This window comes from Anolis sagrei, chromosome 11 (assembly GCF_037176765.1).
Source record: "Anolis sagrei isolate rAnoSag1 chromosome 11, rAnoSag1.mat, whole genome shotgun sequence".
NCBI classification, from domain to species: domain Eukaryota; kingdom Metazoa; phylum Chordata; class Lepidosauria; order Squamata; family Dactyloidae; genus Anolis; species Anolis sagrei.
The window spans coordinates 33,888,903-33,916,013 of NC_090031.1; the positions used below are offsets into that span (position 1 = coordinate 33,888,903).

General features: G+C 45.3%; 1 protein-coding gene across 1 annotated transcript in view; it reads left to right on the forward strand.

Annotated features, from left to right (window-relative positions):
* Nucleotides 1-27,111, forward strand: part of SSH2 (slingshot protein phosphatase 2) — a 103,414-nt gene that overhangs the window by 57,904 nt on the left and 18,399 nt on the right. Inside the window, exons 3-8 of the mRNA XM_067472181.1 lie at nucleotides 7,493-7,596; nucleotides 7,813-7,877; nucleotides 12,779-12,900; nucleotides 16,663-16,731; nucleotides 16,895-16,960; nucleotides 21,365-21,559. Coding sequence (XP_067328282.1) covers nucleotides 7,493-7,596; nucleotides 7,813-7,877; nucleotides 12,779-12,900; nucleotides 16,663-16,731; nucleotides 16,895-16,960; nucleotides 21,365-21,559 — 621 coding nt within the window. The remainder of the gene's footprint in view (nucleotides 1-7,492; nucleotides 7,597-7,812; nucleotides 7,878-12,778; nucleotides 12,901-16,662; nucleotides 16,732-16,894; nucleotides 16,961-21,364; nucleotides 21,560-27,111) is intronic.

Consider the following 27,111-nt stretch of genomic DNA (forward strand, 5'->3'; position numbering starts at 1 on the left):
CCTGACGTTTCGCCCACATCTATGGCAGGCATCCTCAGAGGTTGTGAGGTTGGAAACTAGGAAAATTGGGTTTATATACTATGTGGAATGATGTCCAGGGTGGGAGAAAGAACTCATGTCTGTTGGAGGCAAGTGTGAATGTTGCCATTGGCCACCTTGATTAGCGTGTAATGGCCTTGCAGCTTCAAAGCCTGGCTGGAGGTTTGTTCTTAAGTTGAATTTGTATGTATCTCAGAACAGGGACATTGCTCAAGTGTAAATCCAGCCAAAGATTGTGAAAGCGTAAATCTAGGAATTTTGGATATCAGAATTTGCACCCCTGTTATTTTGTTGCACAATGGTGTTTGTCCACAGTCCCGTAATGCTGTTCACCCATGATGTCGTTTGCCCGCAATCCCGTAATGTCGTCCATCCACAATCCCGTAATGTCGTCCATCCACAATCCCGTAATGTCGTCCATCCACAATCCCGTAATGTCGTTCATCCACAATCCCGTAATGTCGTCCATCTACAATCCCGTAATGTCGTCCATCCACAATCCCATAATGTCGTCCATCCACAATCCCGTAATGTCGTCCATCCACAATCCCGTAATGTCGTCCATCCACAATCCCGTAATGTCGTCCATCCACAATCCCGTAATGTCGTCCATCCACAATCCCGTAATGTCGTCCATCCACAATCCCGTAATGTCGTCCATCCACAATCCCGTAATGTCGTCCATCCACAATCCCGTAATGTCGTCCATCCACAATCCCGTAATGTCGTCCATCCACAATCCCGTAATGTCGTCCATCCACAATCCCGTAATGTCGTCCATCCACAATCCCGTAATGTCGTCCATCCACAATCCCGTAATGTCGTCCATCTACAATCCCGTAATGTCGTCCATCCACAATCCCATAATGTCGTCCATCCACAATCCCGTAATGTCGTCCATCCACAATCCCGTAATGTCGTCCATCCACAATCCCGTAATGTCGTTCATCCACAATCCCGTAATGTCGTCCATCCACAATCCCGTAATGTCGTCCATCCACAATCCCGTAATGTCGTTCATCCACAATCCCGTAATGTCGTCCATCTACAATCCCGTAATGTCGTCCATCCACAATCCCGTAATGTCGTCCATCCACAATCCCGTAATGTCGTCCATCCACAATCCCGTAATGTCGTCCATCCACAATCCCGTAATGTCGTCCATCCACAATCCCGTAATGTCGTCCATCCACAATCCCGTAATGTCGTCCATCCACAATCCCGTAATGTCGTCCATCCACAATCCCGTAATGTCGTCCATCTACAATCCCGTAATGTCGTCCATCCACAATCCCATAATGTCGTCCATCCACAATCCCGTAATGTCGTCCATCCACAATCCCGTAATGTCGTCCATCCACAATCCCGTAATGTCGTCCATCCACAATCCCGTAATGTCGTCCATCCACAATCCCGTAATGTCGTCCATCCACAATCCCGTAATGTCGTCCATCCACAATCCCGTAATGTCGTCCATCCACAATCCCGTAATGTCGTCCATCCACAATCCCGTAATGTCGTCCATCCACAATCCCATAATGTTGTTCGTCCGCAATCCCATGAAACAGTCCCAAGTTGAGAAGCAATCCGTGGTGATTCGAATCCAGGGAGTGGGGTGAGCTCCCGCCTGTCAGCTTCGGCTTCTCATGCAGAGACATAAGAGAAGCTTCCCACAGGATGGTAACACATCCGGGCAACGTCCCCTGGGCAACGTACTAGCAGGCGACCAATTCTCTCACATCAGAAGCAACTTGCAGTTTCTCAAGTCGTTCCTGACATTGAAATTAAAAAACAAACAAACTAGGAGTTGTTTGTAAGTCAGATGTTTATAACTCAGGGACTGGCTGTACATACTTTGCATGTTATGTACATTGCTGCTTAGGACTTTTAATATTATCGTCTTGGTCTTATCTCTTGGCTGAAGAGAGGGCAGCCCTTGGATCCCCATCTCTGGAGCCAACGTGTCTGTGAGCAAACGGAAAGGATTGGCCTATCTGTGTCTTGCCCCAGCCTTTGACCTTTCCCTGCCGTGTTCCTGCTCCCTTAGGGCTCCGTTGAACCGTGTTTCGAGATCTGTGGCTGCTCTTCAGGCTGGTTGGGGTTGGTTTTCCAGCCCCGCAGCTCCCAACTTCCTTTTCCATTGTACGCAAATCATCCTGTGGCGAGATCTGCCCTTTGCCTTTCCATTCCACTCCGCTTTCGGCTGGTATCCTCACACTTGCAAAGCCAAAACCAGCGCAGGTCCAAACACATCCAGATTGGGCAGAGAGAGGTTTAGAGAACAGATCCATATCTTGGGCAAATCTGCGAGGAATGACCCCCCAGAAAACTATATATAAATAAAAATGTAATGTTCGTTTGTGGGATTAACTGAACTCAAAAACCACTGGACAAATTGACACCAAATTTGGACAAAATACATCTATCCGGCCAACAAGTGACCATCACTCATGAAAACGCTGAAAAACACAGTATAAGGGACTTAAAAACCCAAAAACCCCAAAAATACACTACAACGCATGTGCAAAACCATATATACACAAATATATACACAAAACACATATACACAGACTGGGCCACAGCAATGCGTGGCAGGGGATGACTAGTCAGTCATAAACACACTGAAAAACACAGCGGAAAAGACTTAAAAAGCCAAAAAATTTAAAAGAAACATTACAACGCATGCGCAAAATTACATATATACACATATATGCACACACAAAACATATATTCATAGATTGGGCCACAGCAACGGGTGGCAGGGGACGGCTAGTTAATTATAATTTCGATGCTGATCCCAAAAGGACTGGAAGGCGTCTTGGTTCCTTCTTCCCTATCTCAGCTTGTGGAATGACTTTGCTTGGGCTTCCAAAGTGCCTGTATCTCTCCCCCCACTTGCAATGGACGGCTTGCCTTGGCGATAAACAGTATATCTGTTCCCGGCTAAATGGGGCCTTTATGCCACTCGGCAGCCGCATCCAAAAGGCCTCGGGGTCACCCGGCCCACGTCCCTTTTTGCACGATGGGATGGCAATCGAGTCCAAGGAATGAATGCCGTTCTGTTCGGCTTGGTCCACCCACCTCCCAAACGCCGAACGAGATCCCAAAGCTTTCTCTGAGGTCTTCTTTCTACCTGGAAGGAGGAGGTAAAACCCACTCCGTTCTCATTCCTGGGCAGGATGCGGAAAGCTAAAAGGCTGCGCTGTTGGGTAAAGTGGGTTCAACGTCCATTGTGATGGTCACACTAAGGCAGTGTTTCTCCACCTTCCTAATGCTGCAACCCCTTAATGCAGTTCCTCATGTTGTGTTGCTCCCCAACCATAACATTAGGAGAAAATGCTTCTGGAACATGGCCATACAGCCTGAAAAACTTGCATCAACTCATAACATTATTTTTGTTGCGTTGTTGTAGTTTTTTTCAGGCTATATGGCCATGGTCTAGAGACATTTTCTCCTGACGTTTCACCTGCATCTATGGCAAGCATCCTCAGAGGTAGTGAAGTGAGGATGCTTGCCATAGATGCAGGCGAAACGTCAGGAGAGAATGCCTCTAGACCATGGCTATATAGCGCGAAAAAACCTACAACAACCCAGTGATTCCGGCCATGAAAGCCTTCGACAATACATTATTTTCATTGCTACTTCATAACAGTCACTTTGATACTGTTACGAATCGTCATGTGAATATCTGATATTCAGGATGTATTTTCATTCATTGGACCATATTTGGCACAATTACCCGATACACCCAAATTTGAATACTGGTGGGGTTAATTTTGTCATTTGGGAGTTGTAGTTGCTGGGATTTATAGCTCACCTATAATCAAAGAGCATTCTGAACCCCACCAGCGATGGAATTTGTACCAAACTTGGCACGCTGAACTCTCATGACCAATAGAAAATACTGGAAGGCTTTGATGGGCACTGACCTTGAGTTTGGGAGTTGTAGTTCTACATCCAGAGAGCACTGTGGACTCAAACAATGATAGATCTGGAGCAATCTTGGCACCAATACTCAATATGCCCAAATGTGAACACTGGTGGAGATTGGGGGAAATAGACCTCGACACTCAGGAGTTGTAGTTGCTGGGATTTATAGTTCATCTACAACCAAAGAACATTCTGTACCCCCCCCCCCCCAACGATGGGATTGAACCAAACTTGGCACACAGTTCTCCCATATCCAGTCCAATCCCCTGCCAAGAAGCAGGAATATTTCATTCAAAGCACCCCTGACAGATGGCCATCTAGCCTCTGTTTAAAAACCTCCAAAGAAGGGAGCCTCCACCACACTCTGGAGCAGAGAGTTCCACTGCTGAACAGCTCTCACAGTCAGGAAGTTCTTCCTCATGTTCAGATGGAATCTCCTCTCTTGTAGTTTGAAGCCATTGTTCCATTGCGTCCTAGTCTCCAAGGAAGCAGAAAACAAGCTTGCTCCCTCCTCATCAGGTCTCTTCTCAGCCTTCTCTTCCTCAGGCTAAACATGCCCAGCTCTTTAAGCCACTCTTCATAGGGCTTGTTCTCCAGGCCCTTGATCATTTTAGTTGCCCTCCTCTGTTTCCAAAAAGGAAGAGAAGGACAGGCGGAGAAATCTTCAGCCTTCTCTGCCAAAGGGGTTCCTCAGACCATCCAAAATATATGTTTTCTGATGGTCTTTGGTGACCCTTCTGAAACCCCCTTGTGATGCCTCCACGTTGAGAAAAGTGATTTATTTCTGGGGATTCCTTGCCTAAGAAAACCCTATGAAATTCATGGTCATCGTAAATCGAGATGTGACTCAAAAGCCCTGAGAAGTGACTCAGAGGCCTACAAGACACACAGGAGAAAGGTTCCCAACGTTGCTAATAGACCGTGACTTCTTGGATCTCCAGCCAGGAAGAGTTTGATCGTTGTCGAGCTCTAAATTTGAAAACGAAATGGCTAATAATAAGCTTGGCAATAAATGTTAGAGGGTTCTCCAGGGAAGGGCTGGACGTCTTAATGAACACTTCCTTTCCTTCCCATCACCCTGGGAGAATGAGGAAGAGAAGAGAAAGTCCTGCGTCACCTCAATCTGCCCAGTTCATTTCACAGGAGAGAGGAAGTTTGGAGACGTTGTGGGTCCCCTGGGTGCGTTTAAAGGCTGGCGAGCCCTGCTCGTAGAATGGAAACGCACGCGGAGGGTGTTGGGTTTTGGCAGCGCTTGGGCGTGCGCCTCGATTACTCTGCGGCTGCGGTTTCTGGTTTACGCCGATCTCAGAGATCACAACATTTCAGGGGGAAATCATAATAAGAGAGTGTGGGTCAAAGATTTTGGGGAAGGATGTGCAGCTGGAGCCTCTTAACCGCAAGAGGACAGCTGCGACGGATTCTGGTAACAAGCTGCAGATGGTTCTCTTCTCAAAAATATATATTTGCATGTCGAGAAACCCAGATGCGTTGAGAGGTGATCTGGTGCTGGATTGCGGGTTGGTTTTACTCTCATAGTCAGTATTCAGAAGGAATTTTGCACATCACAATTTGCATCCTTGTTATCTTCCTGCACGGTGCTGTTTGTCTGCAATCCCGTCATCCCGTAATGCTGTTCGTCCGCAATCCCGTAATATTGTTCATCTGTCATCCTGTAATGTTGTTCATCCGCAATGCCGTTCGTCCGCAATCTCGTAATGTTGTTCGTCTGACATTCTGTAATGTTGTTAGTCCATAATGCCATTCGTCCGCAATCCCGTAATGCTGTTCACCCATCATCCTGTAATGTTCATCCATAATGCCGATCGTCCGCAATCCCGTAATGTTGTTCATCCGTATTGCTGTTCTTCCGCAATCCCGTAATGTTGTTCGTCCATAATGCCATTAATCTGGAATCTCATAATATTGTTCATCCGTAATCCCATAATGTTGTTCGTCCATAATGCCATTCGTCCACAATCCCATAATATTGTTCGTCCATAATGCCGTTTGTCCGCAATCCCATGAAACAGTCCCAAGTTGAGAAACAACCCTTAGGTTTTGGGCTGTGACTCAAAGTCTAGCTGGCAGAGGATTCTGGTAGTCTCCGGTACCTTCCACACAGAAATGCTTACTTAGGCAATCTCTAGTAGCCCAAGGATGATGGCCATCCAAGCATAGTGTGTTGGTGGTGGATACATAAGTGGCTGTGGAGACCTAATCCTGATCCACATGTTCTTTTGCAGTAAGGACATCGGTTTCCAGGGGGAATTTCCTGGTCAATATTGGCTTGACGCACCTTCCTCTTGGCACGTTTCTCCCTTTCACCCTCTATTTGTACCTCTTCAAATTCCGCAGCACTGCTGGTCACAACTGACCTCCAGTTAGAGCACTCAAGGTCCAGTTCTTCCCAGTTCATGGTGTCTACGCCACAATTTTTAAGATTGGCTTTAAGCCCCTTCCAGACAAGCCCAGTATCCCAGGATCTGAGCCCACTTTTTCTCCTTATCCCAGATTATCTGGCAGTGCGGACTCATATAATCCAGTTTAAAGCAGAAAACCTGGGATCAGGTACTGTGATATAGGGCCTGTTTGGAAGCACGACCCAGAGTGACTCCCAGGTATTTGGCTGTGCTGCAATGCTCCAGTGGGATTCCTTCCCAGGTCATCCCCAAGGCTCAAGATGTTTGTCTGTTCTGAAGGTGAAAAGCACACACCTGTGTTTTAGATGGATTGGGAATCAGCTGGTTTTCCCTGTCATAGGCAGTAAGAGCACCTCAAGCTTCGGAGAGCTTCTGTTCAACCATTTCAAAGCTCCCTGCTTGAGTGGTGATGGCACGATCGTCAGCGTAGATGAAACTTTCTATCCTGTAACCAACCAAACAAACCTTGTGGATGAAATGGTTTTTAATTAGTTTTTAATTAGATTTTTTAAATCCATTACATGTAGCCCACCCATTGTTACTGTGATTGTGCTTATTGTAATTTTATATTGTTATTTATTCACATGTTTTATGTAATTATGATGTTGTTTATTGTTTGTGTTTTCAGTTTTACTCTGTTGTAATTTGTTGTTTGGGCTTGGCCTCATGTAAGCTGCCCCGAGTCCCCATTGGGGAGATGGTGGCGGGGTATAAATAAAGATGATGATGATCTCCAGTTTCCTACCTGTCCTGGGACAGATTTGGGTCACCTGGTTGGATGACCTGTTGGTTCCTGTTGGACACTTCAACAGCTTTTGAGGCCTCCTTGGTCACCTCTCTAGGATTAAGACCATGATTTTACCCTGTTTCTGGCTATTTTTGGTGGGATAAGCCCAGATGGTGGTTTTGGTGGAACCCATGAGCTCCATTGTGTCATTCCGTAGAGAAGTAGAGTTTGGAAGGGTCCAGCACTGCTTTCCTTGGCATACGGAAGGAAGGCGTCAGGTCCGCTTTGAGAGATGAGAGCTGTGTTTTTTCCTCCTTTGGACTCATTTGTTCTCTCTCTCTCTCTGTTTTTCCCTTCCTCCTTTCCTGTCCTGCAGCATCAGCGAAAGCTTTCTCACCGTCAAAGGGGCCGCCCTCTTCCTGCCGCGCGGAAATGGCTCCTCGACCCCCAGGATCAGCCACCGGAGGAATAAACACGCAGGTAAGGCCTTCCTCGATCCAACAGCGCAAGCCAGACTGGTATTTCCCAAAGTCCTCCATCACGGATGGATAAAGAAAGACGATAGGCGAGCTTTGAGCCTTAGCCAGATAGCGGAGATGCTCCCCTGCGTACCTCAAAGGTGGATTGGGAAGAGATGGACCTGTTCAATCCAGGAAGGATTGTCCATACCTTGACCCCCTGCTTTCTCTCTTCCAGGAGACCTCCAGCAACACTTGCAAGCCATGTTCATGTTGCTCCGCCCGGAGGACAACATCCGGCTGGTAAGCCCTCCTCTTGCTCGCCCCTTGGGAACAAACCTTCTCTTCTCCTTGGTCCATCTCTTGGTTGCCTGCAGAACCCATCACTCTCTTCACAGGAGAGCCATTGAGGGGGGGGGGGGGTGAGAGGAACCCCAGGCCAGTTGCCCTGCGGTTTAATCATATCTATATACATGACAATGTAATGTTCATTTGTGGGATGAACAGAACTCAACTCAAAAACCACTGGGCGAATTGACACCAAATTTGGACACAAGACACCCCTCAGGCCAACAAGTGACCGTCACTCATCAAAACACCGGAAAACACAGCAGAAGGGACTTAAAAAGCCAACAAACGAACAAAAAACATTGCAACGCATGCGCAAAACCATGTGCATGCGTGTTTCTATATATACATATGGCATGTGTGTTTGTATATATACACAAACACACAAACAGAAAGGAGGAAGGAGAGAAGGAGGAAGTGAAGGAAGGAAAGAAAGAAGAGGTAGAGAAGGAAGGTGGGAGAGAAGGAGAGAAGGAAGGAAAAAAAGAAGAATAGAGAAGGAAGGAGAGAAGGAGGGAGAGAAAGAGAGCGAGAAGAAGGGAAAAAAGGAGGGAAGAAGAAAAGGAGAGAAAGAGGGAAGGAGAAGGAAAGAAAGAAGTGTAGAGAAGGAAGGAGGGAGAGAAAGGGGGAGAAAGAAGGAGAGAAAGAGGTGGAAAAGAAGGAAGGAAGGAGAGAAGGAGCAAGAGAATGAAATAAAAAAGTGAAAGAGGGAAGGAAGGAGTGAAGGAATGAAAGAGAGAAAGAGGGAGGGAAGGAAGGAGAGACAAGGAAGAATGGAATCAAAGAGCAAGGGAATCATAGAATCCTAGAGTTGGAAGGGACCTCATGGGCCATCCAGTCCAACCCCCTGCCAAGAAGCAGGAATATTGCATTCAAAGCACCCCTGACAGATGGCCATCCAGCCTCTGTTTAAAAGCCTCCAAAGAAGGAGCCTCCACCACACTCGGGGGCAGAGAGTTCCACTGCTGAACAGCTCTCACAGTCAGGAAGTTCTGTATTTAAATGGGCAGTGTGTGCCTGATTTGGCCAATGAGATAGTATTGTTGTTGTTGTTGTGTGCTTTCAAGTCGTTTCAGACTTATGTTGAGCCCGAGTGAGGGCTGGGTAAATGACCTTGGAGGGCCGGATTTGGCCCCCGGGCCTTAGTTTGAGGACCCCTGGCTTAGAGCATCTAACTACAAGAGAGGAGATTCCATCTGAACATGAGGAAGAACTTCCTGACTATGAGAACCGTTCAGCAGTGGAACTCTCTGCCCCGGAGTGTGGTGGAGGCTCCTTCTTTGGAAGCTTTGAAGCAGAGGCTGGATGGCCATCTGTCAGGGGTGATTTGAATGCAATATTCCTGCTTCTTGGCAGAATGGGGTTGGACTGGATGGCCCATGAGGTCTCTTCCAACTCTGATTCTATGATTCTATGATCTCTTTGCCTTTTCCTACCAAAGCGGTACCTATTTATCACATTTGCATGTTTTCGAATTGTGAACAGGAGCTGTAGCTTACAGATGGGAGCTCACCCCGTCTTGCGGATTTGAACTGCCAACCTTCAGGTCAGCAGTTCAGCCGACCTTCAGGTCAGCAGTTCAGCCAACTCCAGGTCAGCAGTTCAGCGGCACAACCGGGGCAATGGGAAAGATGGTGGTAGTTTGGTCTTTGGAGCAGAGACGACTATTTGAGAGATCTTTCCCAAAGCAGGCCAAGATTGCCACCTGGGGAGCAGCTCTGTTTACACTTTCCGTGGCTTGCTGGCTGTGAAGGCGGTTGCTCAACGCCGAACCTGTCCGGCGTGCTTTCTCGGAAAGGATAAACAAACACCGAGCAGCGTAATCCTTGAGGGCACAAGTTGTTGTTCCAAAGTTTGTGTTGGGCTTGTCGGAGGAAACCCCGAGGCTTGGAAAATGGTGGACGACGGAAACCCTGCCAAGTAATGGGAGCAACCGTTTCCCATGGAGAACAGCCCACAGTTGCGCTCGTTTCAAAGCTCTCAGGGCAGAGGCCAGTCCTGCCAGCCCTTTTGGCTCCTCGCTTGCTTCGGCAGCAGTCTTGTGCCCAAACCGCCTGGCTAATTATTGCTGCCCAGATTGGTTTAGCAAAGCAAATTAGATTACCGCTAATCCGCTTGCTGCCAGACAGGTCTCTGGAGAAGGAGCAGCGAGGCAGGGATGGTGCGTAGGGACTACCTTTCCCAGGTTTGCTCTGGTTTCGGAACAAAGCATAGATGTGGGAGAAACGTCAGGAGAGAATGCTTCTGGAACTTGGCTAGGCAGTCCAGAAAACTCACAGCAACCCAGTGATTCCGGCCATGAAAGCCTTCGACAACACATTATATTTTTCGATAAATATTGTGTCATCAAAAGCTTTCTGTGAGTTTTCCAGAAGCATTCTCTCTTGACATTTCTCCCACATCTGTGGCAGGCTTCCTCAGAGGTTGTGGGGACTGTTGGAAACTAGGAAAATGGGGGTTATATATCTGTGGAAAGTCCAGGGTGGGAGAAAGAACTCTTGTATGCTTAAGGCAGGTGTGAATGCTGCCACCTTGATTAGCATTGAATGGCCTTGTAGCTTCAAAGCCTCGCTGCTTTCTGCCCTGGGGAATCCTTTGTTGGGAGGTGTTAGTTGGCCTTGGTTGTTTTTTGTCTGGAATTCCCTTGTTTTCAGAATGTTTCTCTTATTTACTGTCCTGATTTTATTTTTATTTTTATTTTATTTTTATTTATTTACCTTACTTATATACTGCTGTTCTCAGCCCGAAGGCGACTCACAGCGGTTCACAACAAATACGAAACAGCGAAATTTTAGAGTTTTTTAAAATTCTGGTACCCAGATTTTGTTCATTTTCATGGTTTCCTCCTTTTTGTTGAAATTGTCCACCTGCTTCTTGTGGATTTCTATGGCTTCTCGGTGTAGTCAAACATGGTGGTGGTGAGTGTTGTGCAGCATTTCTGTGTTCTGCAATAATATGCTGTGTCCAGGTTGGTTCATGGCTGGTTGAGTTAGTCTTCTGTGCCTTTCAAAGAGCAACACTCAAAAATCAGGGGAATCCCAGACAGGAAACAATCAGGGCCAGCTAACACCTCCCAACAAAGGATTCCCCAGGGAAGGAAGCAGCCAGGCTTTGAAGCTACAAGGCCATTCAATGCTAATCAAGGTGGCCATTTGCAACAGTCACACTTGCCTCCAACAGACAAGAGTTCTTTCTCCCACCCTGGGCATTAATCCATAGATAGATAGATATATCCCATTTTCCTAGATTCCAAAAGACCTCACAATGTATGGGCAAGTGTGTATGTTTTTGTATGTTTTGCATGTCTTGATATGGTCAAAATTGACTAATCAATAAAGAATTGTTGTTGTTGTAGTTTCCAAAAGACCTCACAATGTATTGTTGAAGGCTTTCATGGCCGGAATCACTGGGTTGCTGTAGGTTTTTCGGGCTGTCTGGCCATGTTCTAGAAGCATTCTCTCCTGATGTTTCACCTCCATCTATGGCCTCACAGCCTCTGAGGATGCCTGCCATAGATCAGATGAAACATCAGGAGAGAATGCTTCTGGAACATGGACATACACCCTGGAAAACTTACAACAACCTAAATACATGTTCATTCCCGTAGGCATTTCTTCAATTTTTATCCAGAATAGAACACATCACTTGTCCCAAAGCCGTGGTTTGATGATTTGTGGATTTAAAATGTTTCCTCTAGGAATCTCTTAATGCTAATGATTAGTGCTAAAAATATAATATAATATTGATAATATTATAATGTAATACAATATAATACTAATATTATTACAGTATAATGGAGTAGTACAATATAGCAATATATAATACTAATATTGTGCTATGATAATAAAATAATATATTGTATTTACATATTACTTGTAAGCCGCTCTGGGTCTCCTTCGGGGTTAGAAAGGGCGGCATATAAATGTTGTAAATAAATAAATAATTTAATTAATAAATAAATCTATCTAAATAAAGATGTAATGTTCGTTTGTGGGATGAACATAACTCAAAATCCACTGGACGAATTGACACCAAATTTGGGCACAATACACCTATGAGGCCAATGAGTGACCATCACTCAGAAAAACAACCATCACTCATAGACACATTGAAAAACACATTGGAAGAGACTTCAACAGCCAAAAAATAAAAAATACATAACAGCGCATGTGCAAAACAATATATATACAAACACACATGCAAATACACAAACATATACACACACACACATATACACAAACTGGGCCACAGCAATGCGTGGCAGGGGACAGCTAGTATTATATTAAGTAAATAAATAAATAATGATTTCGCCTTTGGAGATCTCGCAGTGTTGGTGGGCAGTGCTATAACCCAAAGCTCCTTTCCACGGAAGATTCAGGTCTCACTTTCCTACGAGACACATGCTTACCGAGGCGCAAACATTTCTGGGAACCAACGTAACCAGATTGCCTAAAAATCCAGTCCACAAAGGACCCACACGTTGTCCCCATCTGCTTCCTCCCTGGGGGCATCTCCAGGCCACACAGGGCCACTTCCTCCCGTCTTGCGCTGCGTGACGCCCGCTTCCTGTCGTGCGGTGGCAATGACACATCTTGCCAACTTGGCATCGAAAGACGCAAGGAAGGCAGGCATTTGACTGGCATCGAGTGCTGAGCTGTCCCTCCGTCTACACAATGAAGGACTTCACCACCTTCCTAGTCTTCCCCCCGCTAGCCATGGGAGTTGGCTCTGGGCGTTGCAGTCCAAACTCCAGAATGTGTCCAAGCCCCAGAAAAGATCAGCTTAGGGGAGACACTGCAACAAGCCTTGTGCCATTTGGGTTCGGATTCCTCCATTCCCTTTCCTTTTCCCCCCAGGCTGTCCGGCTGGAGAGCACCTACCAGAACCGCACCCGCTACATGGTGGTGGTCTCCACCAATGGTCGGCAGGACACGGAGGAGAGCATTGTCCTGGGCATGGACTTCTCTTCCAACGACAGGTACGTCGTCTCCAGAGGGATGCATGGTTTTGGGAGTTGTGGGATAGGGCCTATTGCTGGCACTGCCCAAACTGTATGGTTATCTCCTTTGGCAGACTTGGCTGTTTTCCTCTTCTCAGCAGATTTGGCTGTGTCGAAAGATCTTAGTGGGTACCAATGTTCATTAGGGTTTTTAATGATGTTATGTTTAAGTGTTTGATGGTTTAATAAGGTAGCATAGCTTATTAGTATAAGATAGTACTAATTTTAATGTTGGCATTTATTGTTATTATAATTATTATATATTGTTATTATTATTATATATTATTATTATTATTCTCTTGGGTAACCTTGGGCATTGCCCAAGCTAATAATAATAATAATAATAATAATAATTCCAAATGCCTAAGGTTGTGAGTGAACTACAACTCCCATCATGTCAGGTTACCTCCCTGAAACTCCATCAATACTTCAAGTTTGTGATGTTGGGCAATTTGCTCTAGAACAGTGGTTCTCAACCTGGGGTCCCCAGATGTTTTTGGCCTACAACTCCCAGAAATCCCAACCAGTTTACCAGCTGTTAGAATTTCTGGGAGTTGAAGGCCAAAACATCTGCGGACCCCCAGGTTGAGAACCACTGCTCTAGATGCATCCTCAGTGGGGTTGAGTGTGCTCTCTGGCTGCAGGGTGAACTACAACTCCCACTACGGTGAGCCAGTCTCCTCAAACCCCTCCAGTAGGTGGAGTGAGTCATGGGGGTTCTGTGTGTCAAGTTTGGTCCAGGTCCATCATCAATGGAAGTCATAGTTTCTCTGGTTGTAGGTGAACTACAACTCCCAGAAAGGAAGTTCAGTTCCTGCCCCCTCCCCCCAAAATCCCTCCAGTAATCAAATTCTGGCATATCGAGTATGTGTGACAAGTTTGGTCCAGATCCATCGGGGTTTGGGTTCACAGTGCTCTCTGGAGATAGGTGAACTACAACTCCCCCAAATCAAGATAAATTCCCCGTGAAGACCTCCAGTATTTTTTTGCTGGTCATGGAGGCTCTGTGTGCCAAGTTTGGTCCAATTCCATCTTTGGTGGAGTTCAGAGTACTCCTTGATTGCAGGTGAACTATACATCCCAGTACATACAACTCCACAGTGTCCCGGCCAATTTCCCTCAACAACCAATTAGTATTCCAATTTGGGCATATCAGGTATGCATGCCCAGTTTGGTCCAGATCCACCGTTGTTTGGGTTCATAGTGCGTCCTGGATGTAGGTGTGCTACAACTCCTCTAAATCCCTTCAAAGACCTCCAGTATTTTTGGTTGGTCATGGGCGTTCTCTGGTAGGCTATTAGGAATTGTGGGAGTTGAAGTCCACAAGTTTGCCTGTGCCTGCTTGAAATCCATAGATGGGCAAAATGAGCTCTTCCGACGAGACGGCCAGTCCCACCAGTCCTAGCCCCAGGATGAGAGGTGCCAAGTGGGATTTCTAGTTTACCCACCATTGGTTTTTGCTCAGGTCCTTTTCCTGCTTTGCTCATAAGACACTGAATCTCTCTGAGTCTTTGCACGTCTCAATTTAGCCTTGTTGCCGAGGGCTTTCAAGAGGAGTGTCCCTAAAAATATCCCCCAGTCCCTGGGGAGCTATTTTTGTCGATTCAGAGGTGCCCTCTTGGTCTCTCCCCTCGTCTTTCCATGAGCTCATGGCACTCGGGCATCTCGGCCTGGGTCTCCTTGGCCCCTTAGAAGACAGGGACCGGGTCCATCTTCAGACTGCCACAGCTTAGGCACCCACATACAGTCCACCTCCCATATCCACAGATCCTGTATCTATGGATTCGGCTATCCGTGGCTTGAAAATAGTCCCCAAAAAGTCCAAAAAGTAAACCTTGATTGTTGAGTTTGAGCCTTGGAATGTAACTCAGGAGAGCAGAGTTTGGCCTGGGAAACCTTGGGCAAGTCAACACTCTCTCAACCACAAAGGACACAACTTGCCAAGACGACACTGCGATAGGGTTGCCTTTTTGTTGGAAACACAACAAAGCAAGAACAAAGTTGGGAAAGCAGGGTTACCGTTGACCACAAACAAAAGAAAGGCTGGCAAATAATAATAATAATTATGACAATAATAATTATTATCATTTGTTGGAAACACAACAAAGTCAAGGAAGAAGTTGGGAAATCAGGGTTACCATTGGCCACAAACAAAAGAGAGGCCTGCAAATAATAATAATGATAATAATGACAATAATAATAATAATAATAATAATAATTTGTTGGAAACACAACATAAGCAAGGAAGAAATTGGAAAGGCAGGCTTACAAACAAAAGAAAGGCCTAATAATGGTGATGGTGGTGATGATGATGATGATGATAATGATAATAATGATAATAATTACAATAAAATAATAATTTGTTGGAAACACAACAAAAGCAAGGAAGAAGTTGGGAAGGCAGGTTTACCATTAACCACAAACAAAAGAAAGGCCTAATAATAATGATGATGATAATGTCAACAATAATGATAATAATAAATGATAATAATAATGATAATAATGACAATAAAATAATAATTTGTTGGAAACACAACAAAAGCAAGGAAAAGCAGGCTTAGCATTGACCACAAACAAAAGAAAGGCCTAACAATAATAATAATGAAAATGAGTGTGATAATAATTTTTTGGAAATACAACAAAAGCAAGGAAGAAGTTGGAAAAGCAGGCTTACCGTTGACCGCAAAAGGAAGGCCAGCAAATTATAATAATAATGATAGTAATGACAATAATAATAATAATTATTATTTGTTGGAAACACAATAAAAGCAAGGAAGAAGTTGGGAAAGCAGAGCTACTGCTGACCACAAACAAAATAAAGGCCTGCAAATAATAATGATGATGATGATGATAATGATAATGATAATAATGACAATAAAATAATAATAATTTGTTGGAAACACAACAAAAGCAAGGAAGAAGTAGGGGGAAAGAAGGGTTACCGTTGACTATAAACAAAAGAAAGGCCTGCAAATAATAATAATAATAATAATAATAATAATAATAATAATAATAACAATTATTATTATTATTAATATTTATACACATAATAGAAGTGAAAAATATGTTTGTATATCTTTGGCTGGGGTGTCCACTTACACAGACTCCCACTTCCACAAAAACCTACAACTCCCACTACTCAGGAAACACCAATGTCCCTCCCTCCAATGACATTGCAGGTGAGAGCCATGAACATCTCTAAGAGCCCTGCCAATGTCCTCCACCAACACCACACTGCCCACCACTCAAGGGAAGGTTTTCGTTTGAGGACAATTCCATCCTAGATTGTATGTGTTTCCTCCGCCACAGACATCCCAGTGTTCCCAACTCTCCATTGATGTGGAATTTGCATGAGCCCACCCACTGCCTCTCCCATAATCCTTTCCTATCCTTTTCTATGGCACACAGCAAACAGAGAAATTGATCCACAACTGAACATATGAGACAGATTTGGGAGAGCAATCCTGTCCAACCTCACAAACTTTAGGAACTGATGGAGTTTCTTGGCATGATGGGAGTTGTAGTTCACCCACAACCTTATGCATTGTGTACAGTAAAAATGACTTTTTCAAATAACCCAAGGTTACTCGTGATAATAATAATAATAATATATTTTCTTTGTTCCCGCCTCTCGAATGGCTTGTGTTGGGGGTACCCCTTCCTTCCCATTATAATTACATCATGTGGATACCCTGCGTCAGATTTCATCCCCCTCCTCTTTCTCTTCTCTTGTCTTGGCAGCAGCGTGTGCACCATGGGGTTGGTCCTGCCGCTCTGGAGCGATGCCCTCATTCACTTGGATGGCGACGGGTAAGAACGGGGTTCACTCCCATCGGGAAAGGAATATCGAAGTGACTTTGGTGCTCGGCACTGCGGGAGCAACACTCATATCGTTCCCGCACACATGGTGCCTTTGGGGCTTCACTCCTAAGCTTGGCTCTGCTGAACGTGGCCTTGTGTTTACTCTTTCCAGGGGCTTCAGCGTCTCCACCGATAACCGGATCCACATCTTCAAGCCGGTGTCCGTGCAAGCCATGTGGTAAGAGGACCCCCCTTCCCTCCTTTGGTTTGAGATCTGGAGTAGAACAACTCTGAAAGAACACTTTCAGACCAGGAACAGAAAATACCCCCCCCCCCCCCAATCCTTCCCAGATTCCATGTCCAAAATTCCTGGTATTTAGAGCTACACTATCCCTAAACATGGAGGTTCCATTTGCCTAATGCTCCTCAAAGGACCATTCTGCTTTTCATCCATTTCAAGGGTTTTCACTGCTCATTTTTTAAATACAACCAAATATTTAATTCTGGGTTGTTGTAGGTATTTTTGGGCTATATGGCCATGTTCTAGAAGCATTTCTCCTGACGTTTCGCCTGCAACTATGGTAAGCATCCTCACTACCTCTGAAGATGCTTGCCATAGATGCAGGTGATACATCAGGAGAGAATGCTTCTAGAAAATGGCCATATAGCCCCAAAAAACATACAACAACCCAGTGATTCCGGCCATGAAAGCCTTCGACAAGACATATTTAATTCTGTTTGAATGTTTGTATATTTTAGGTTGTAAATTCTATTATATTGGTTTTACTGTAAGCGCTTTGAGAGAAAAAGCAAGATAATAATAATAATAATAATAATAATAATAACTATTATGATGGTTGTTGTTGTTGTTGCAAAGATTCTGGCACAAGCCAGTCAAGGTGGTCCCAGTGGTGATTGGCACACTGTGCCTCATGACCTTGGCCTGCACTTAAAAACAATCAGCACTGACAAAATTACCATTATTATTATTATTATTAATATTAATATTAATATTATGGATCGTCGATGTTGCAATCCCAGGTGACAGCAGGATTGCAGAGAAACAACTGGAAAAGCTGACACGATATGAGGATTTTAAAATCGAACTGCAAAGACTGGCACAAACCAGTCAAGGTGGTCCCAGTGGTGATCAGCACACTGGGTGCAGTGCCTCAAGACCTTGGCCTGCACTTAAACACAATCAGCACTGACAAAATTACCATCTGTCAGCTGCAAAAGGCCACCTTACTGGGATCTGCACGCATTATTCACTGATACATCACACAGTCCTAGACACTTGGGAACTGTCCGACGTGTGATCCAATTCAACAGCCAGCAGAGTGTCTGTCATGGACTCATCTTGTTGTGTTTCTAATAATAATAATAATAATAATAATAATAATAATAATAGCAACTGGAAAAGCTGACACAATATAAGGATTTAAAGATTGAACTTAAAAGACTGTGGCATAGGCCAGTCAAGGTGGTCCCAGTGGTGATCGGCACACTGGGTGCAGTACCTCAAGACCTTGGCCTGCACTTAAACACAATTGGTGCTGACAAAATTAGCACCTGTCAGCAGCAAAATGCCACCCTACTGGGATCTGCATACATTATTCGCTGATCCATCACACAGTCCTAGGCACTTGGGAAGTGTCCGACGTGTGATCCAATACAAAAGCCAGCACAGTCATCTTGTTTGCTGTGGACTCATCTTGTTGTGTATCAAATAATAATAGTAGCAATAGTGTTCCCTCCAAGTAAATCTATAGTCCGGCCCAAATAACTCTATGGCCCACTTCCAGCTATATTTGTAAATATTGTTAATATTTAATTCTAATGGCTTGCTGTGAGTTTTCCAGGCTGTCTGGCCATGTTCCAGAAGCATTCTCTCCTGACGTTTCACCCACATCTATGGCAGGCATCCTCAGAGGTTGTGAGGCCATAGATGGAGGTGAAATGTCAGGAGACAGTGCTTCTAGAGCATGGCCAGATAGCCAGAAAAACCTACAACAACCCAGCCATGAAAGCCTTCGACAATACATTGTGAGGGCTGTTGGAAACTAGGAAAATGGGGTTTATATACCTCTGAAATAATGTCTTTTTGAGGCACATGTGAATGTTGTGATTGGCCACCTTGATTAGCATTGAATGGCCTTGCAGCTTCAAAGCCTGGTTGGTTGCTGCCTGGGGGGGTCCTTCGTTGGGAGATGTTAGCTTGCCCTGATGGATACTTGACTGGAATTCCATATATGTTGGAAACCGACGTGAGTCCCCTCGGGGAGATAGGGTGGTCTACAAAATAATGATGATGATGATGATGATGATGATGATGATGATGATGATTATTAGTTTAAGATTGTGTGGCAGATTCCTTAGCCATCTGAGCGGTTTGGTGTCCAAACAAAAAAACAGTAATGATCTGCATAGAATCATCAAATCCTAGAGTTGGATGGGGGCCCTCAAAGGCCATCTAGACCAACTCTTTGCTCAACTCCAATGAAAGCAACCCCGGCTCCTTTTTAGAAGGGATTCCTTTTCCTCAAGAGACCGGAGTGACTCAGGGATGCTTTCTCCGCTCTGGAAAAGTATCTCCTGGTTAGGCTTGACGTCTCTTGTTTCTTTGGCGCCGGGATCCTTGGGGTCACGTCCCGAGTTAGACCTCCGGCTCAAAACGGAAAGAGCAGCCCCGTTTTCCTCCCTCTCCGTGTTCTTCGAAGGCATCTCTGGACCGATTTCCAAGGAGACGCCCGGCTTCGTGGGACCAAAGCCTGTCTTGGGCGTGGATTTCTGAACTCTCCGTTTCCCAGGAAGGGTGGGGCTCGCCACACATTTGCCCTTTGCCCGTTCACGCTTGTGATTTCAGCGCTATCACGCTGGGTTTCTGGGGCGGCGTTCCTCAGAAGCTGAGGAGGAAATCCTCAGAGCAAATCGTAAACTCTTGCTCATGCTGCTATTTAAAAGTTGGGTCTGTGATGTGATCACAATCCATAGTCCGTTCCGTTCGGACAAAAGTAAAGAATGATACAATACCGATTCCTTTGGCCTGGGAATGGAACAACATCTGGGTTGGTATAGCATGAACCACTTCTACATTTTGAACTCAGTTGGCAGAAGGTGAAGCAATAATAATAATAATAATAATAATAATAATAATAATAATAGTACTTCCTTTGTCTCCCGCCCTATCTCCCCATCAGGACTCAGGTCGACTTCCAACATAGTAACAGGCAAACATGTCTATATAAACAATGCAAAGCTAGAAATAGACCTATAATTATATATTATAATATTAATATATTAATTTCACATACGCATTTCCCCCTGAAACATTTGTAAACCCTCTCTCTCTGTGCATTTCCCTCCTGCAATATTTGCAAGCCCTATATATCTATGCTTATATCTATTTAGACATCTCTCTCTCTATATGTGTGTGTGTGTGTGCGCGCATTTCCCCTGAAGTATTTGCAAGCCCTATATATCTATCTTTATATCTACCTAGTCTCTCTGCCCTGCAATATTTGCAAGTCCTATGTATCTATCTTTATATCTGTCTAGACCTCTCTCTATGTGTGTGTGTGTGTATTTCCCCTGAAGTATTTGCAAGCCCTATATATCTATCTATATATCTTTCAAGAGTCTCTCACTCACCTGCAATATTTGCAAGCTCTATATATCTATGTTTATATCTAGACATCTCTCTCTATGTGTGTGCATTTCCCCTGAAGTATTTGCAAGCCCTATATATCTATCTTTATATCTTTCAAGAGTCTCTCTCTCTCTCTCTCTCTCTCTCTCTCTCGTGCAATATTTGCAAGCCCTATATATCTATCTATATATCTTTCAAGAGTCTCTCACTCACCTGCAATATTTGCAAGCTCTATATATCTATGTTTATATCTAGACATCTCTCTCTATGTGTGTGCATTTCCCCTGAAGTATTTGCAAGCCCTATATATCTATCTTTATATCTTTCAAGAGTCTCTCTCTCTCTCTCTCTCTCTCTCTCTCTCTCTCTCTCGTGCAATATTTGCAAGCCCTATATATCTATGTTTATATCTATCTAGATCTCTCTCTCTATAAATGTGTGTGTGTGTGCATTTCCCCTGGAATATTTGCAATCACTATATATCTATGTTTATATCTACCTAGAGTCTCTCTCTCCTGCAGTATTTGCAAGCCCTATATATCTATGTTTATATCTAGACATCTCTCTCTATGTGTGTGTGTATGTGCATTTCCCCTGAAGTATTTGCAAGCCCTATATATCTATCTTTATATCTTTCGAGAGTCTCTCTCTCTCCTGCAATATTTGCAAGCCCTATATATGTATGTTTATGTCTATCTAGACATCTCTATAAATGTGTATGTGTGTGCATTTCCCCTGATGTATTTGCAAGCACTATATAATCTATGTTTATAGCTACCTAAAGTCTCTCTCTCCTTCAATATTTGCAAGCCCTATATATCTATATTCACCTATCTCTAGATAAGTCTATATATATTTGTGTGTGCATTTCCCCCCTGTAATATTTGCAAGCCTTATATATTTATCTAGACATCTTTCCATATATAGACTTGTGTGGCGGTTCTGCGAATCGTAGAGCCCACCGGCATGCCTCTCCTTTCTCTCTCTGCCCAGGTCTGCCCTTCAGAGCCTGCACAAGGCCTGCGAAGTGGCCCGGATCCACAACTACTACCCAGGCAGCCTCTTCCTCACCTGGGTCAGCTACTACGAGAGCCACATCAACTCGGACCAGTCCTCCGTCAACGAATGGAACGCCATGCAGGATGTCCAGTCCCACCGGCCTGACTCGCCCGCCCTCTTCACCGACGTGTGAGTCCACCTTGCGGGTTCAGCGGGCTTTCGCTGGCCAATAGATTTCCTCTTTGAGAGTGATTTTATTGGAATCCTAGCATATAAACCTGGCATTGTTTTGGCCCTTATCAATAAGTCATGTTTTGTCATCATAGTTTCTCATGGCTTGCTTGTTAAGCCGGATGCCATTCTAACACGACGCAAGCCTTTAGCAAAGCCACGTTTGTGTGTGAATGTGGCTTTTCCACCCATTCAGCCAGGGTTTGACGATTCTGACTGGTATTGGCTTTCCAGGGGTCATAGAATCATAGAGTTGGAAGAGACCTCATGGGCCATCCAGTCCAACCCCCTGCCAAGAAGCAGGAATATTGCATTCAAATCACCCCTGACAAATGGCCATCCAGCCTCTGCTTAAAAGCTTCCAAAGAAGGAGCCTCCACCACACTCCGGGGCAGAGAGTTCCACTGCTGAACGGCTCTCACAGTCAGGCAGTTCTTCCTCATGTTCAGATGGAATCTCCTCTCTTGTAGTTTGAAGCCATTGTTCCGTGTCCTAGTCTCCAAGGAAGCAGAAAACAAGCTTGCTCCCTCCTCCCTGTGGCTTCCTCTCACATATTTATACATGGCTATCATATCTCCTCTCAGCCTTCTCTTCTTCAGGCTAAACATGCCCAGTTCCCTAAGCCGCTCCTCATAGTGCTTGTTCTCCAGACCCTTGATCATTTTAGTCGCCCTCCTCTGGACACTTTCCAGCTTGTCAACATCTCTCTTGAATTGTGGTGCCCAGAATTGGACACAATATTCCAGATGTGGTCTAACCAAAGCAGAATAGAGGGGTAGCATTACTTCCTTAGATCTAGACACTATGCTTCTATTGATGCAGGCCAAAATCCCATTGGCTTTTTTTGCCGCCACATCACATTGTTGGCTCATGTTTAACTTGTTGTCCACGAGGACTCCAAGATCTTTTTCACACGTCCTGCTCTCGAGCCAGGCATCATCGTCCCCCATTCTGTATCTTTGCATTTCATTTTTTCTGCCAAAGTGGAGTATCTTGCATTTGTCACTGTTGAACTTCATTTTGTTAGTTTTGGCCCATCTCTCTAGTCTGTCAAGATCGTTTTGAATTCTGCTCCTGTCCTCTGGACTATTGGCTATCCCTCCCAATTTGGTGTCGTCTGCAAACTTGATGATCATGCCTTCTAGCCCTTCATCTAAGTCATTAATAAAGATGTTGAACAGGACCGGGCCCAGGACGGAGCCCTGCGGCACTCCGCTCGTCACTTCTTTCCAAGATGAAGAGGAAGCATTAGTGAGCACTCTCTGTGTTCGTCCACTTAACCAATTACAGATCCACCTCACCGTAGTTTTGCCTAGCCCACATTGGACTAGTTTCCTTGCCAGAAGGTCATGGGGGACCTTGTCGAAGGCCTTACTGAAATCCAGGTACGCTACATCCACGGCATTCCCCGCATCTACCCAGCTTGTAGCTCTATCGAAGAAAGAGATCAGATTAGTCTGGCATGACTTGTTTTTGATAAATCCATGTTGACTATTAGCGATGACTGCATTTGTTTCTAAGTGTTTGCAGACCACTTCCTTAACAATCTTTTCCAGAATCTTGCCCGGTATCGACGTGAGGCTGACCGGACGGTAGTTGTTTGGGTCGTCCTTTTTTCCCTTCTTGAAGATTGGGACCACATTGGCCCTCCTCCAATCTGCTGGAACTTCTCCCGTTCTCCAAGAACTCTCAAAGATGGTTGCCAATGGTTCCGAAATGACTTCCGCTAGTTCCTTCAATACTCTGGGGTGTAGTTGATCTGGCCCTGGGGACTTGAACTCATTAAGAGCGGCCAGGTATTCCTGGACGACTTCTTTCCCAATTTGGGGTTGGATGTCCTCCAATCCCTCATCCACTCCATCTTGCTGAGGTTGAAGACTCTCTTTTTGTGAGAAGACCGAGGCAAAGAAGGCATTAAGTAGTTCTGCCTTTTCCCTATCCCCTGTCAGCATTGCCCCATCTTCTCCTCGAAGAGGTCCTATCGCCTCCTTGTTTTTCCTTTTTCTACTGACATAAGAATAGAAGCCCTTTTTATTGTTTTTAATGTCCCTGGCAAGTCTGAGCTCGTTTTTTGCTTTAGCCTTGCGGACCTTTTCCCTACAGGTGTTGGCTATTTGTTTGAATTCTTCTTTGGTGATTTCTCCCTTTTTCCACTTCTTGTGCATGTCTCTTTTGTGTCTTAGCACAGTTAGAAGTTCTTTGGACATCCATTCTGGCTTCTTTGCACTTGTCCTATTTTTTCTCTTTGTTGGCACGGTTTGCAATTGCGCCTTGAGTATTTCACTCTTGAGAAATTCCCATCCATCCGTAGCTCCCTTGTCTTTTAGTATCTGTGTCCACTGAATGCTGCTCAGCGTTTCCTTCATTTTTTGGAAATCAGCTCTCCTAAAGTCCAAAATGCGGGTTTGACTTGTCTTAGTTTTGGCCTTCCTTTGTACCTCAAATTGCAGGAGCACATGGTCACTTGCCCCTAAGGATCCTACCACTTCGACCGCATCGATCAGGTCCTCCGCATTTGTTAGGATGAGATCAAGAGTAGCCAATCCCCTTGTTGCCTCTTCTACCTTCTGGACCATGAAATTGTCTGCAAGGCAAGCGAGGAATTTGTTGGACCTTGTACTCTTGGCCGAGTTTGTTTTCCAGCAAATATCGGGATAGTTGAAATCGCCCATGACTACTACATCTCTTTTCTGTGCCTGCTTGGTCAACTGTTGGCAGAAGACTTCATCAAGATCTTCCTCCTGGCTTGGGGGTCTGTAGTAGACGCCTACAACGACATCTTTTTGAGTCCCAGTTCCCTTGATTCTTATCCAGATGATTTCAAGCTGGTTTCCCAGATTGCTGTCTTGAATTTCTTGTGCAGCATAAGAGTTTTTGACATATAAGGCTACTCCGCCTCCTCTCCCCTTTGTTCGGTTTCTGTGCAAGAGATTTCCCCCTCATTTTGGGGTCGAGCCCATGACTCCCATGTGTACAAAGCGAAAGTGTCCTCCCGAAGCGGTGCTCCCTCTCTCCCTTGAATCGCCCCGCTGTCAGGCGGCATTCCTGGGCTGCGTGCCTCCTTCGTTGAACGTGGCCGAGGGACTCGCTAGGCAGGTGATGCGCCTGAAGCGCAACGGCTGCTTGGATTTGGGCAGGAATGTGGCTTGTGCCTGAGTCATGCCTGTAACGGGTCAGTGGCTGGCAGCCTGCATTTGGGCACGTTTCCGCCGCTTGACAGGTTTTGCAACGCCTTCAGATTTGGGTCTCTTCCGGGCTCCCGAGCTTTCCTTCCCTTTACGTATCCTGCACAAACTGCCCTATGATCCTATCTCGCACAAAAGGCCCTGATACTTGTGCTCGCCCTTACTTTGCCTTCGAGTAGGACCTTTTAGTAACGATTTTTCAGATTCCAGCAGGAAAAAGAGTTGGATGCTCTCAGCATAACCCATCTTGAGGGGGATGCGAGGAATTGGAGTCCAGGAGCATCCAGGCACTAGTATTTACTCTCTTTAACAAACATCCTTCTTTACTTCCTTTCCCTGATAATCATCTTTCTTCTTTCCATCCTTCCTTCTTTTCCTTTCTTTTCTTTTTTTTCCTTTCCTTCGTCCTCCCTTCCCAATATGCTTTTCTCTCCAAGCATCCCCCTTCCCTTCCTTTCCCTTCCCCTCCCTTCCCTTCCCTTCTTTCCCAATATGCTTTTCTCTCCAAGCATCCCTCCTTTTCCTTTTTCCTTCCTTCCTTCCTTCCTTCCTTCCTTCCTTCCTTCCTTCCTTCCCAATATGCTATTCTCTCCCAAGAATCCCTCCTTTTCCTTCCTTCCTTCCTTCCTTCCTTCCTTCCTTCCCAATATGCTATTCTCTCCCAAGAATCCCTCCTTTTCCTTCCTTCCTTCCTTCCTTCCTTCCTTCCTTCCTTCCTTCCTTCCTTCCTTCCCAGTATGCTTTTCCCTCCAAGCATCCCACCTTTTTCCTTTCCCTTCCTTCCGTCCTTCCTTCCTTCCCTCCCAATATGCTTTTCTCTCCAAACTCCCTCCTTTCCCCCCTTCCTTCCTTCCTTCCTTCCTTCCTTCCTTCCTTCCTTCCTTCCTTCCTTCCCATTATGCTTTTCTCTCCAAGCATCCCTCCTTTTCCGTTCTTCCTTCCCAATATGCTTTTCTCTCCAAGCGTCTCTACTTTTCCCTTTTCCTTCCCAATATGCTTTTCTCTCCAAGCATTCCTCCTTTTCCTTTTTTCCTTCCTTCCCTCCTTCCTTCCTTCCTTCCTTCCTTCCTTCCTTCCTTCCTTCCTTCCCAATATGCTTTTCTCTCCAAACATGCCTCCTTTCCCTTCCTTCCTTCCTTCTTTCCTTCCTTCCCATTATGCTTTTCTCTCCAAGCATCCCTCCCTTTCCCTTCCTTCCTTCCTTCCTTCCCTCCCAATATGCTTTTCTCTCCAAGCGTCCCTCCTTTTCCTTCCTTCCTTCCTTCCTTCCTTCCTTCCTTCCTTCCTTCCCAATATGCTATTCTCTCCCAAGAATCCCTCCTTTTCCTTCCTTCCTTCCCAAAATGCCTTTCTTCCCTCTCTTTCTTTCCTTCATCCTTCCCAATATGTCTTTCTCTCCAAGCCTACTTTCCCCCCCACCCCTTTTCTTCCATTTTTTTCTTTCCTTTCTCCCTTTGTTTCTCCTCCAAATATTCATTGAGCTTCTGGAGGCCAAGTGACCACTCTTGCCAGACATTTGAACCCGCTGTTTTGGAAATGGTCCCATCCCAAGTGCCGGGCAGCTCTCCTCAGCCGTTGAATGGACACTTGGGTCCGTGTGCCTGATGCTGGGGGCAGGTCAAGGCAGGCAGTGCTGTGGATTCTGTGGGAACGGGAGAGTGGAATGTGATGCGTGGAGAGGGAACCGTCACGGTCTGGCTGACCCTGAGCCCTGCAGCAGCTCCGCATGCCGCCACTGCCGCCATCCCTGCCGATTAGCCCTGGCTATTTTTACAGCCGCTGATAAAGCTGGAGAGGGTGTCTGGAATGCACCCACGGGTGCCGCCTCCATATAAGGAGCCCCCGAGGCCTCTTACCTTTCCCAAGAAAGGTAGGAGGCTGTGGTTGGCCAGCCCCACGGCTACGTCTGCCCTCCAAAAATTGCAGGCCAAGTCGGGGCTGGGAAGGGGAGGGATTCTGTCAAAGAGCGGCCATCACATGGTCAGTGGTTCCAGTTCCCAAAGAGAGCTCACTGGGTGATCTTTGCCGAGGATTATCTGTTGATGCCAAGTTCTGAGGCCTAAATACCGTATATACTCAAGTATAAGCCGACCCAAATATAAGCCAAGGCCAAATTTTACCACCAAAAACTGGGAAAACATATTGACTCTTGAGTCTAAGCCAAGGGTGGGAAATGCAGCAGCTATGGGTCAGTTTCAAAATAAAAATAGATATCAAGAAAATACATGAATTGAGGCATCCATAGGTTCAGTGTTTTTAAATATTTATCGTATTTCAAAGAAAAACAGTAAAACTAGGGTCAACAAAAACAATATGGTATCAACA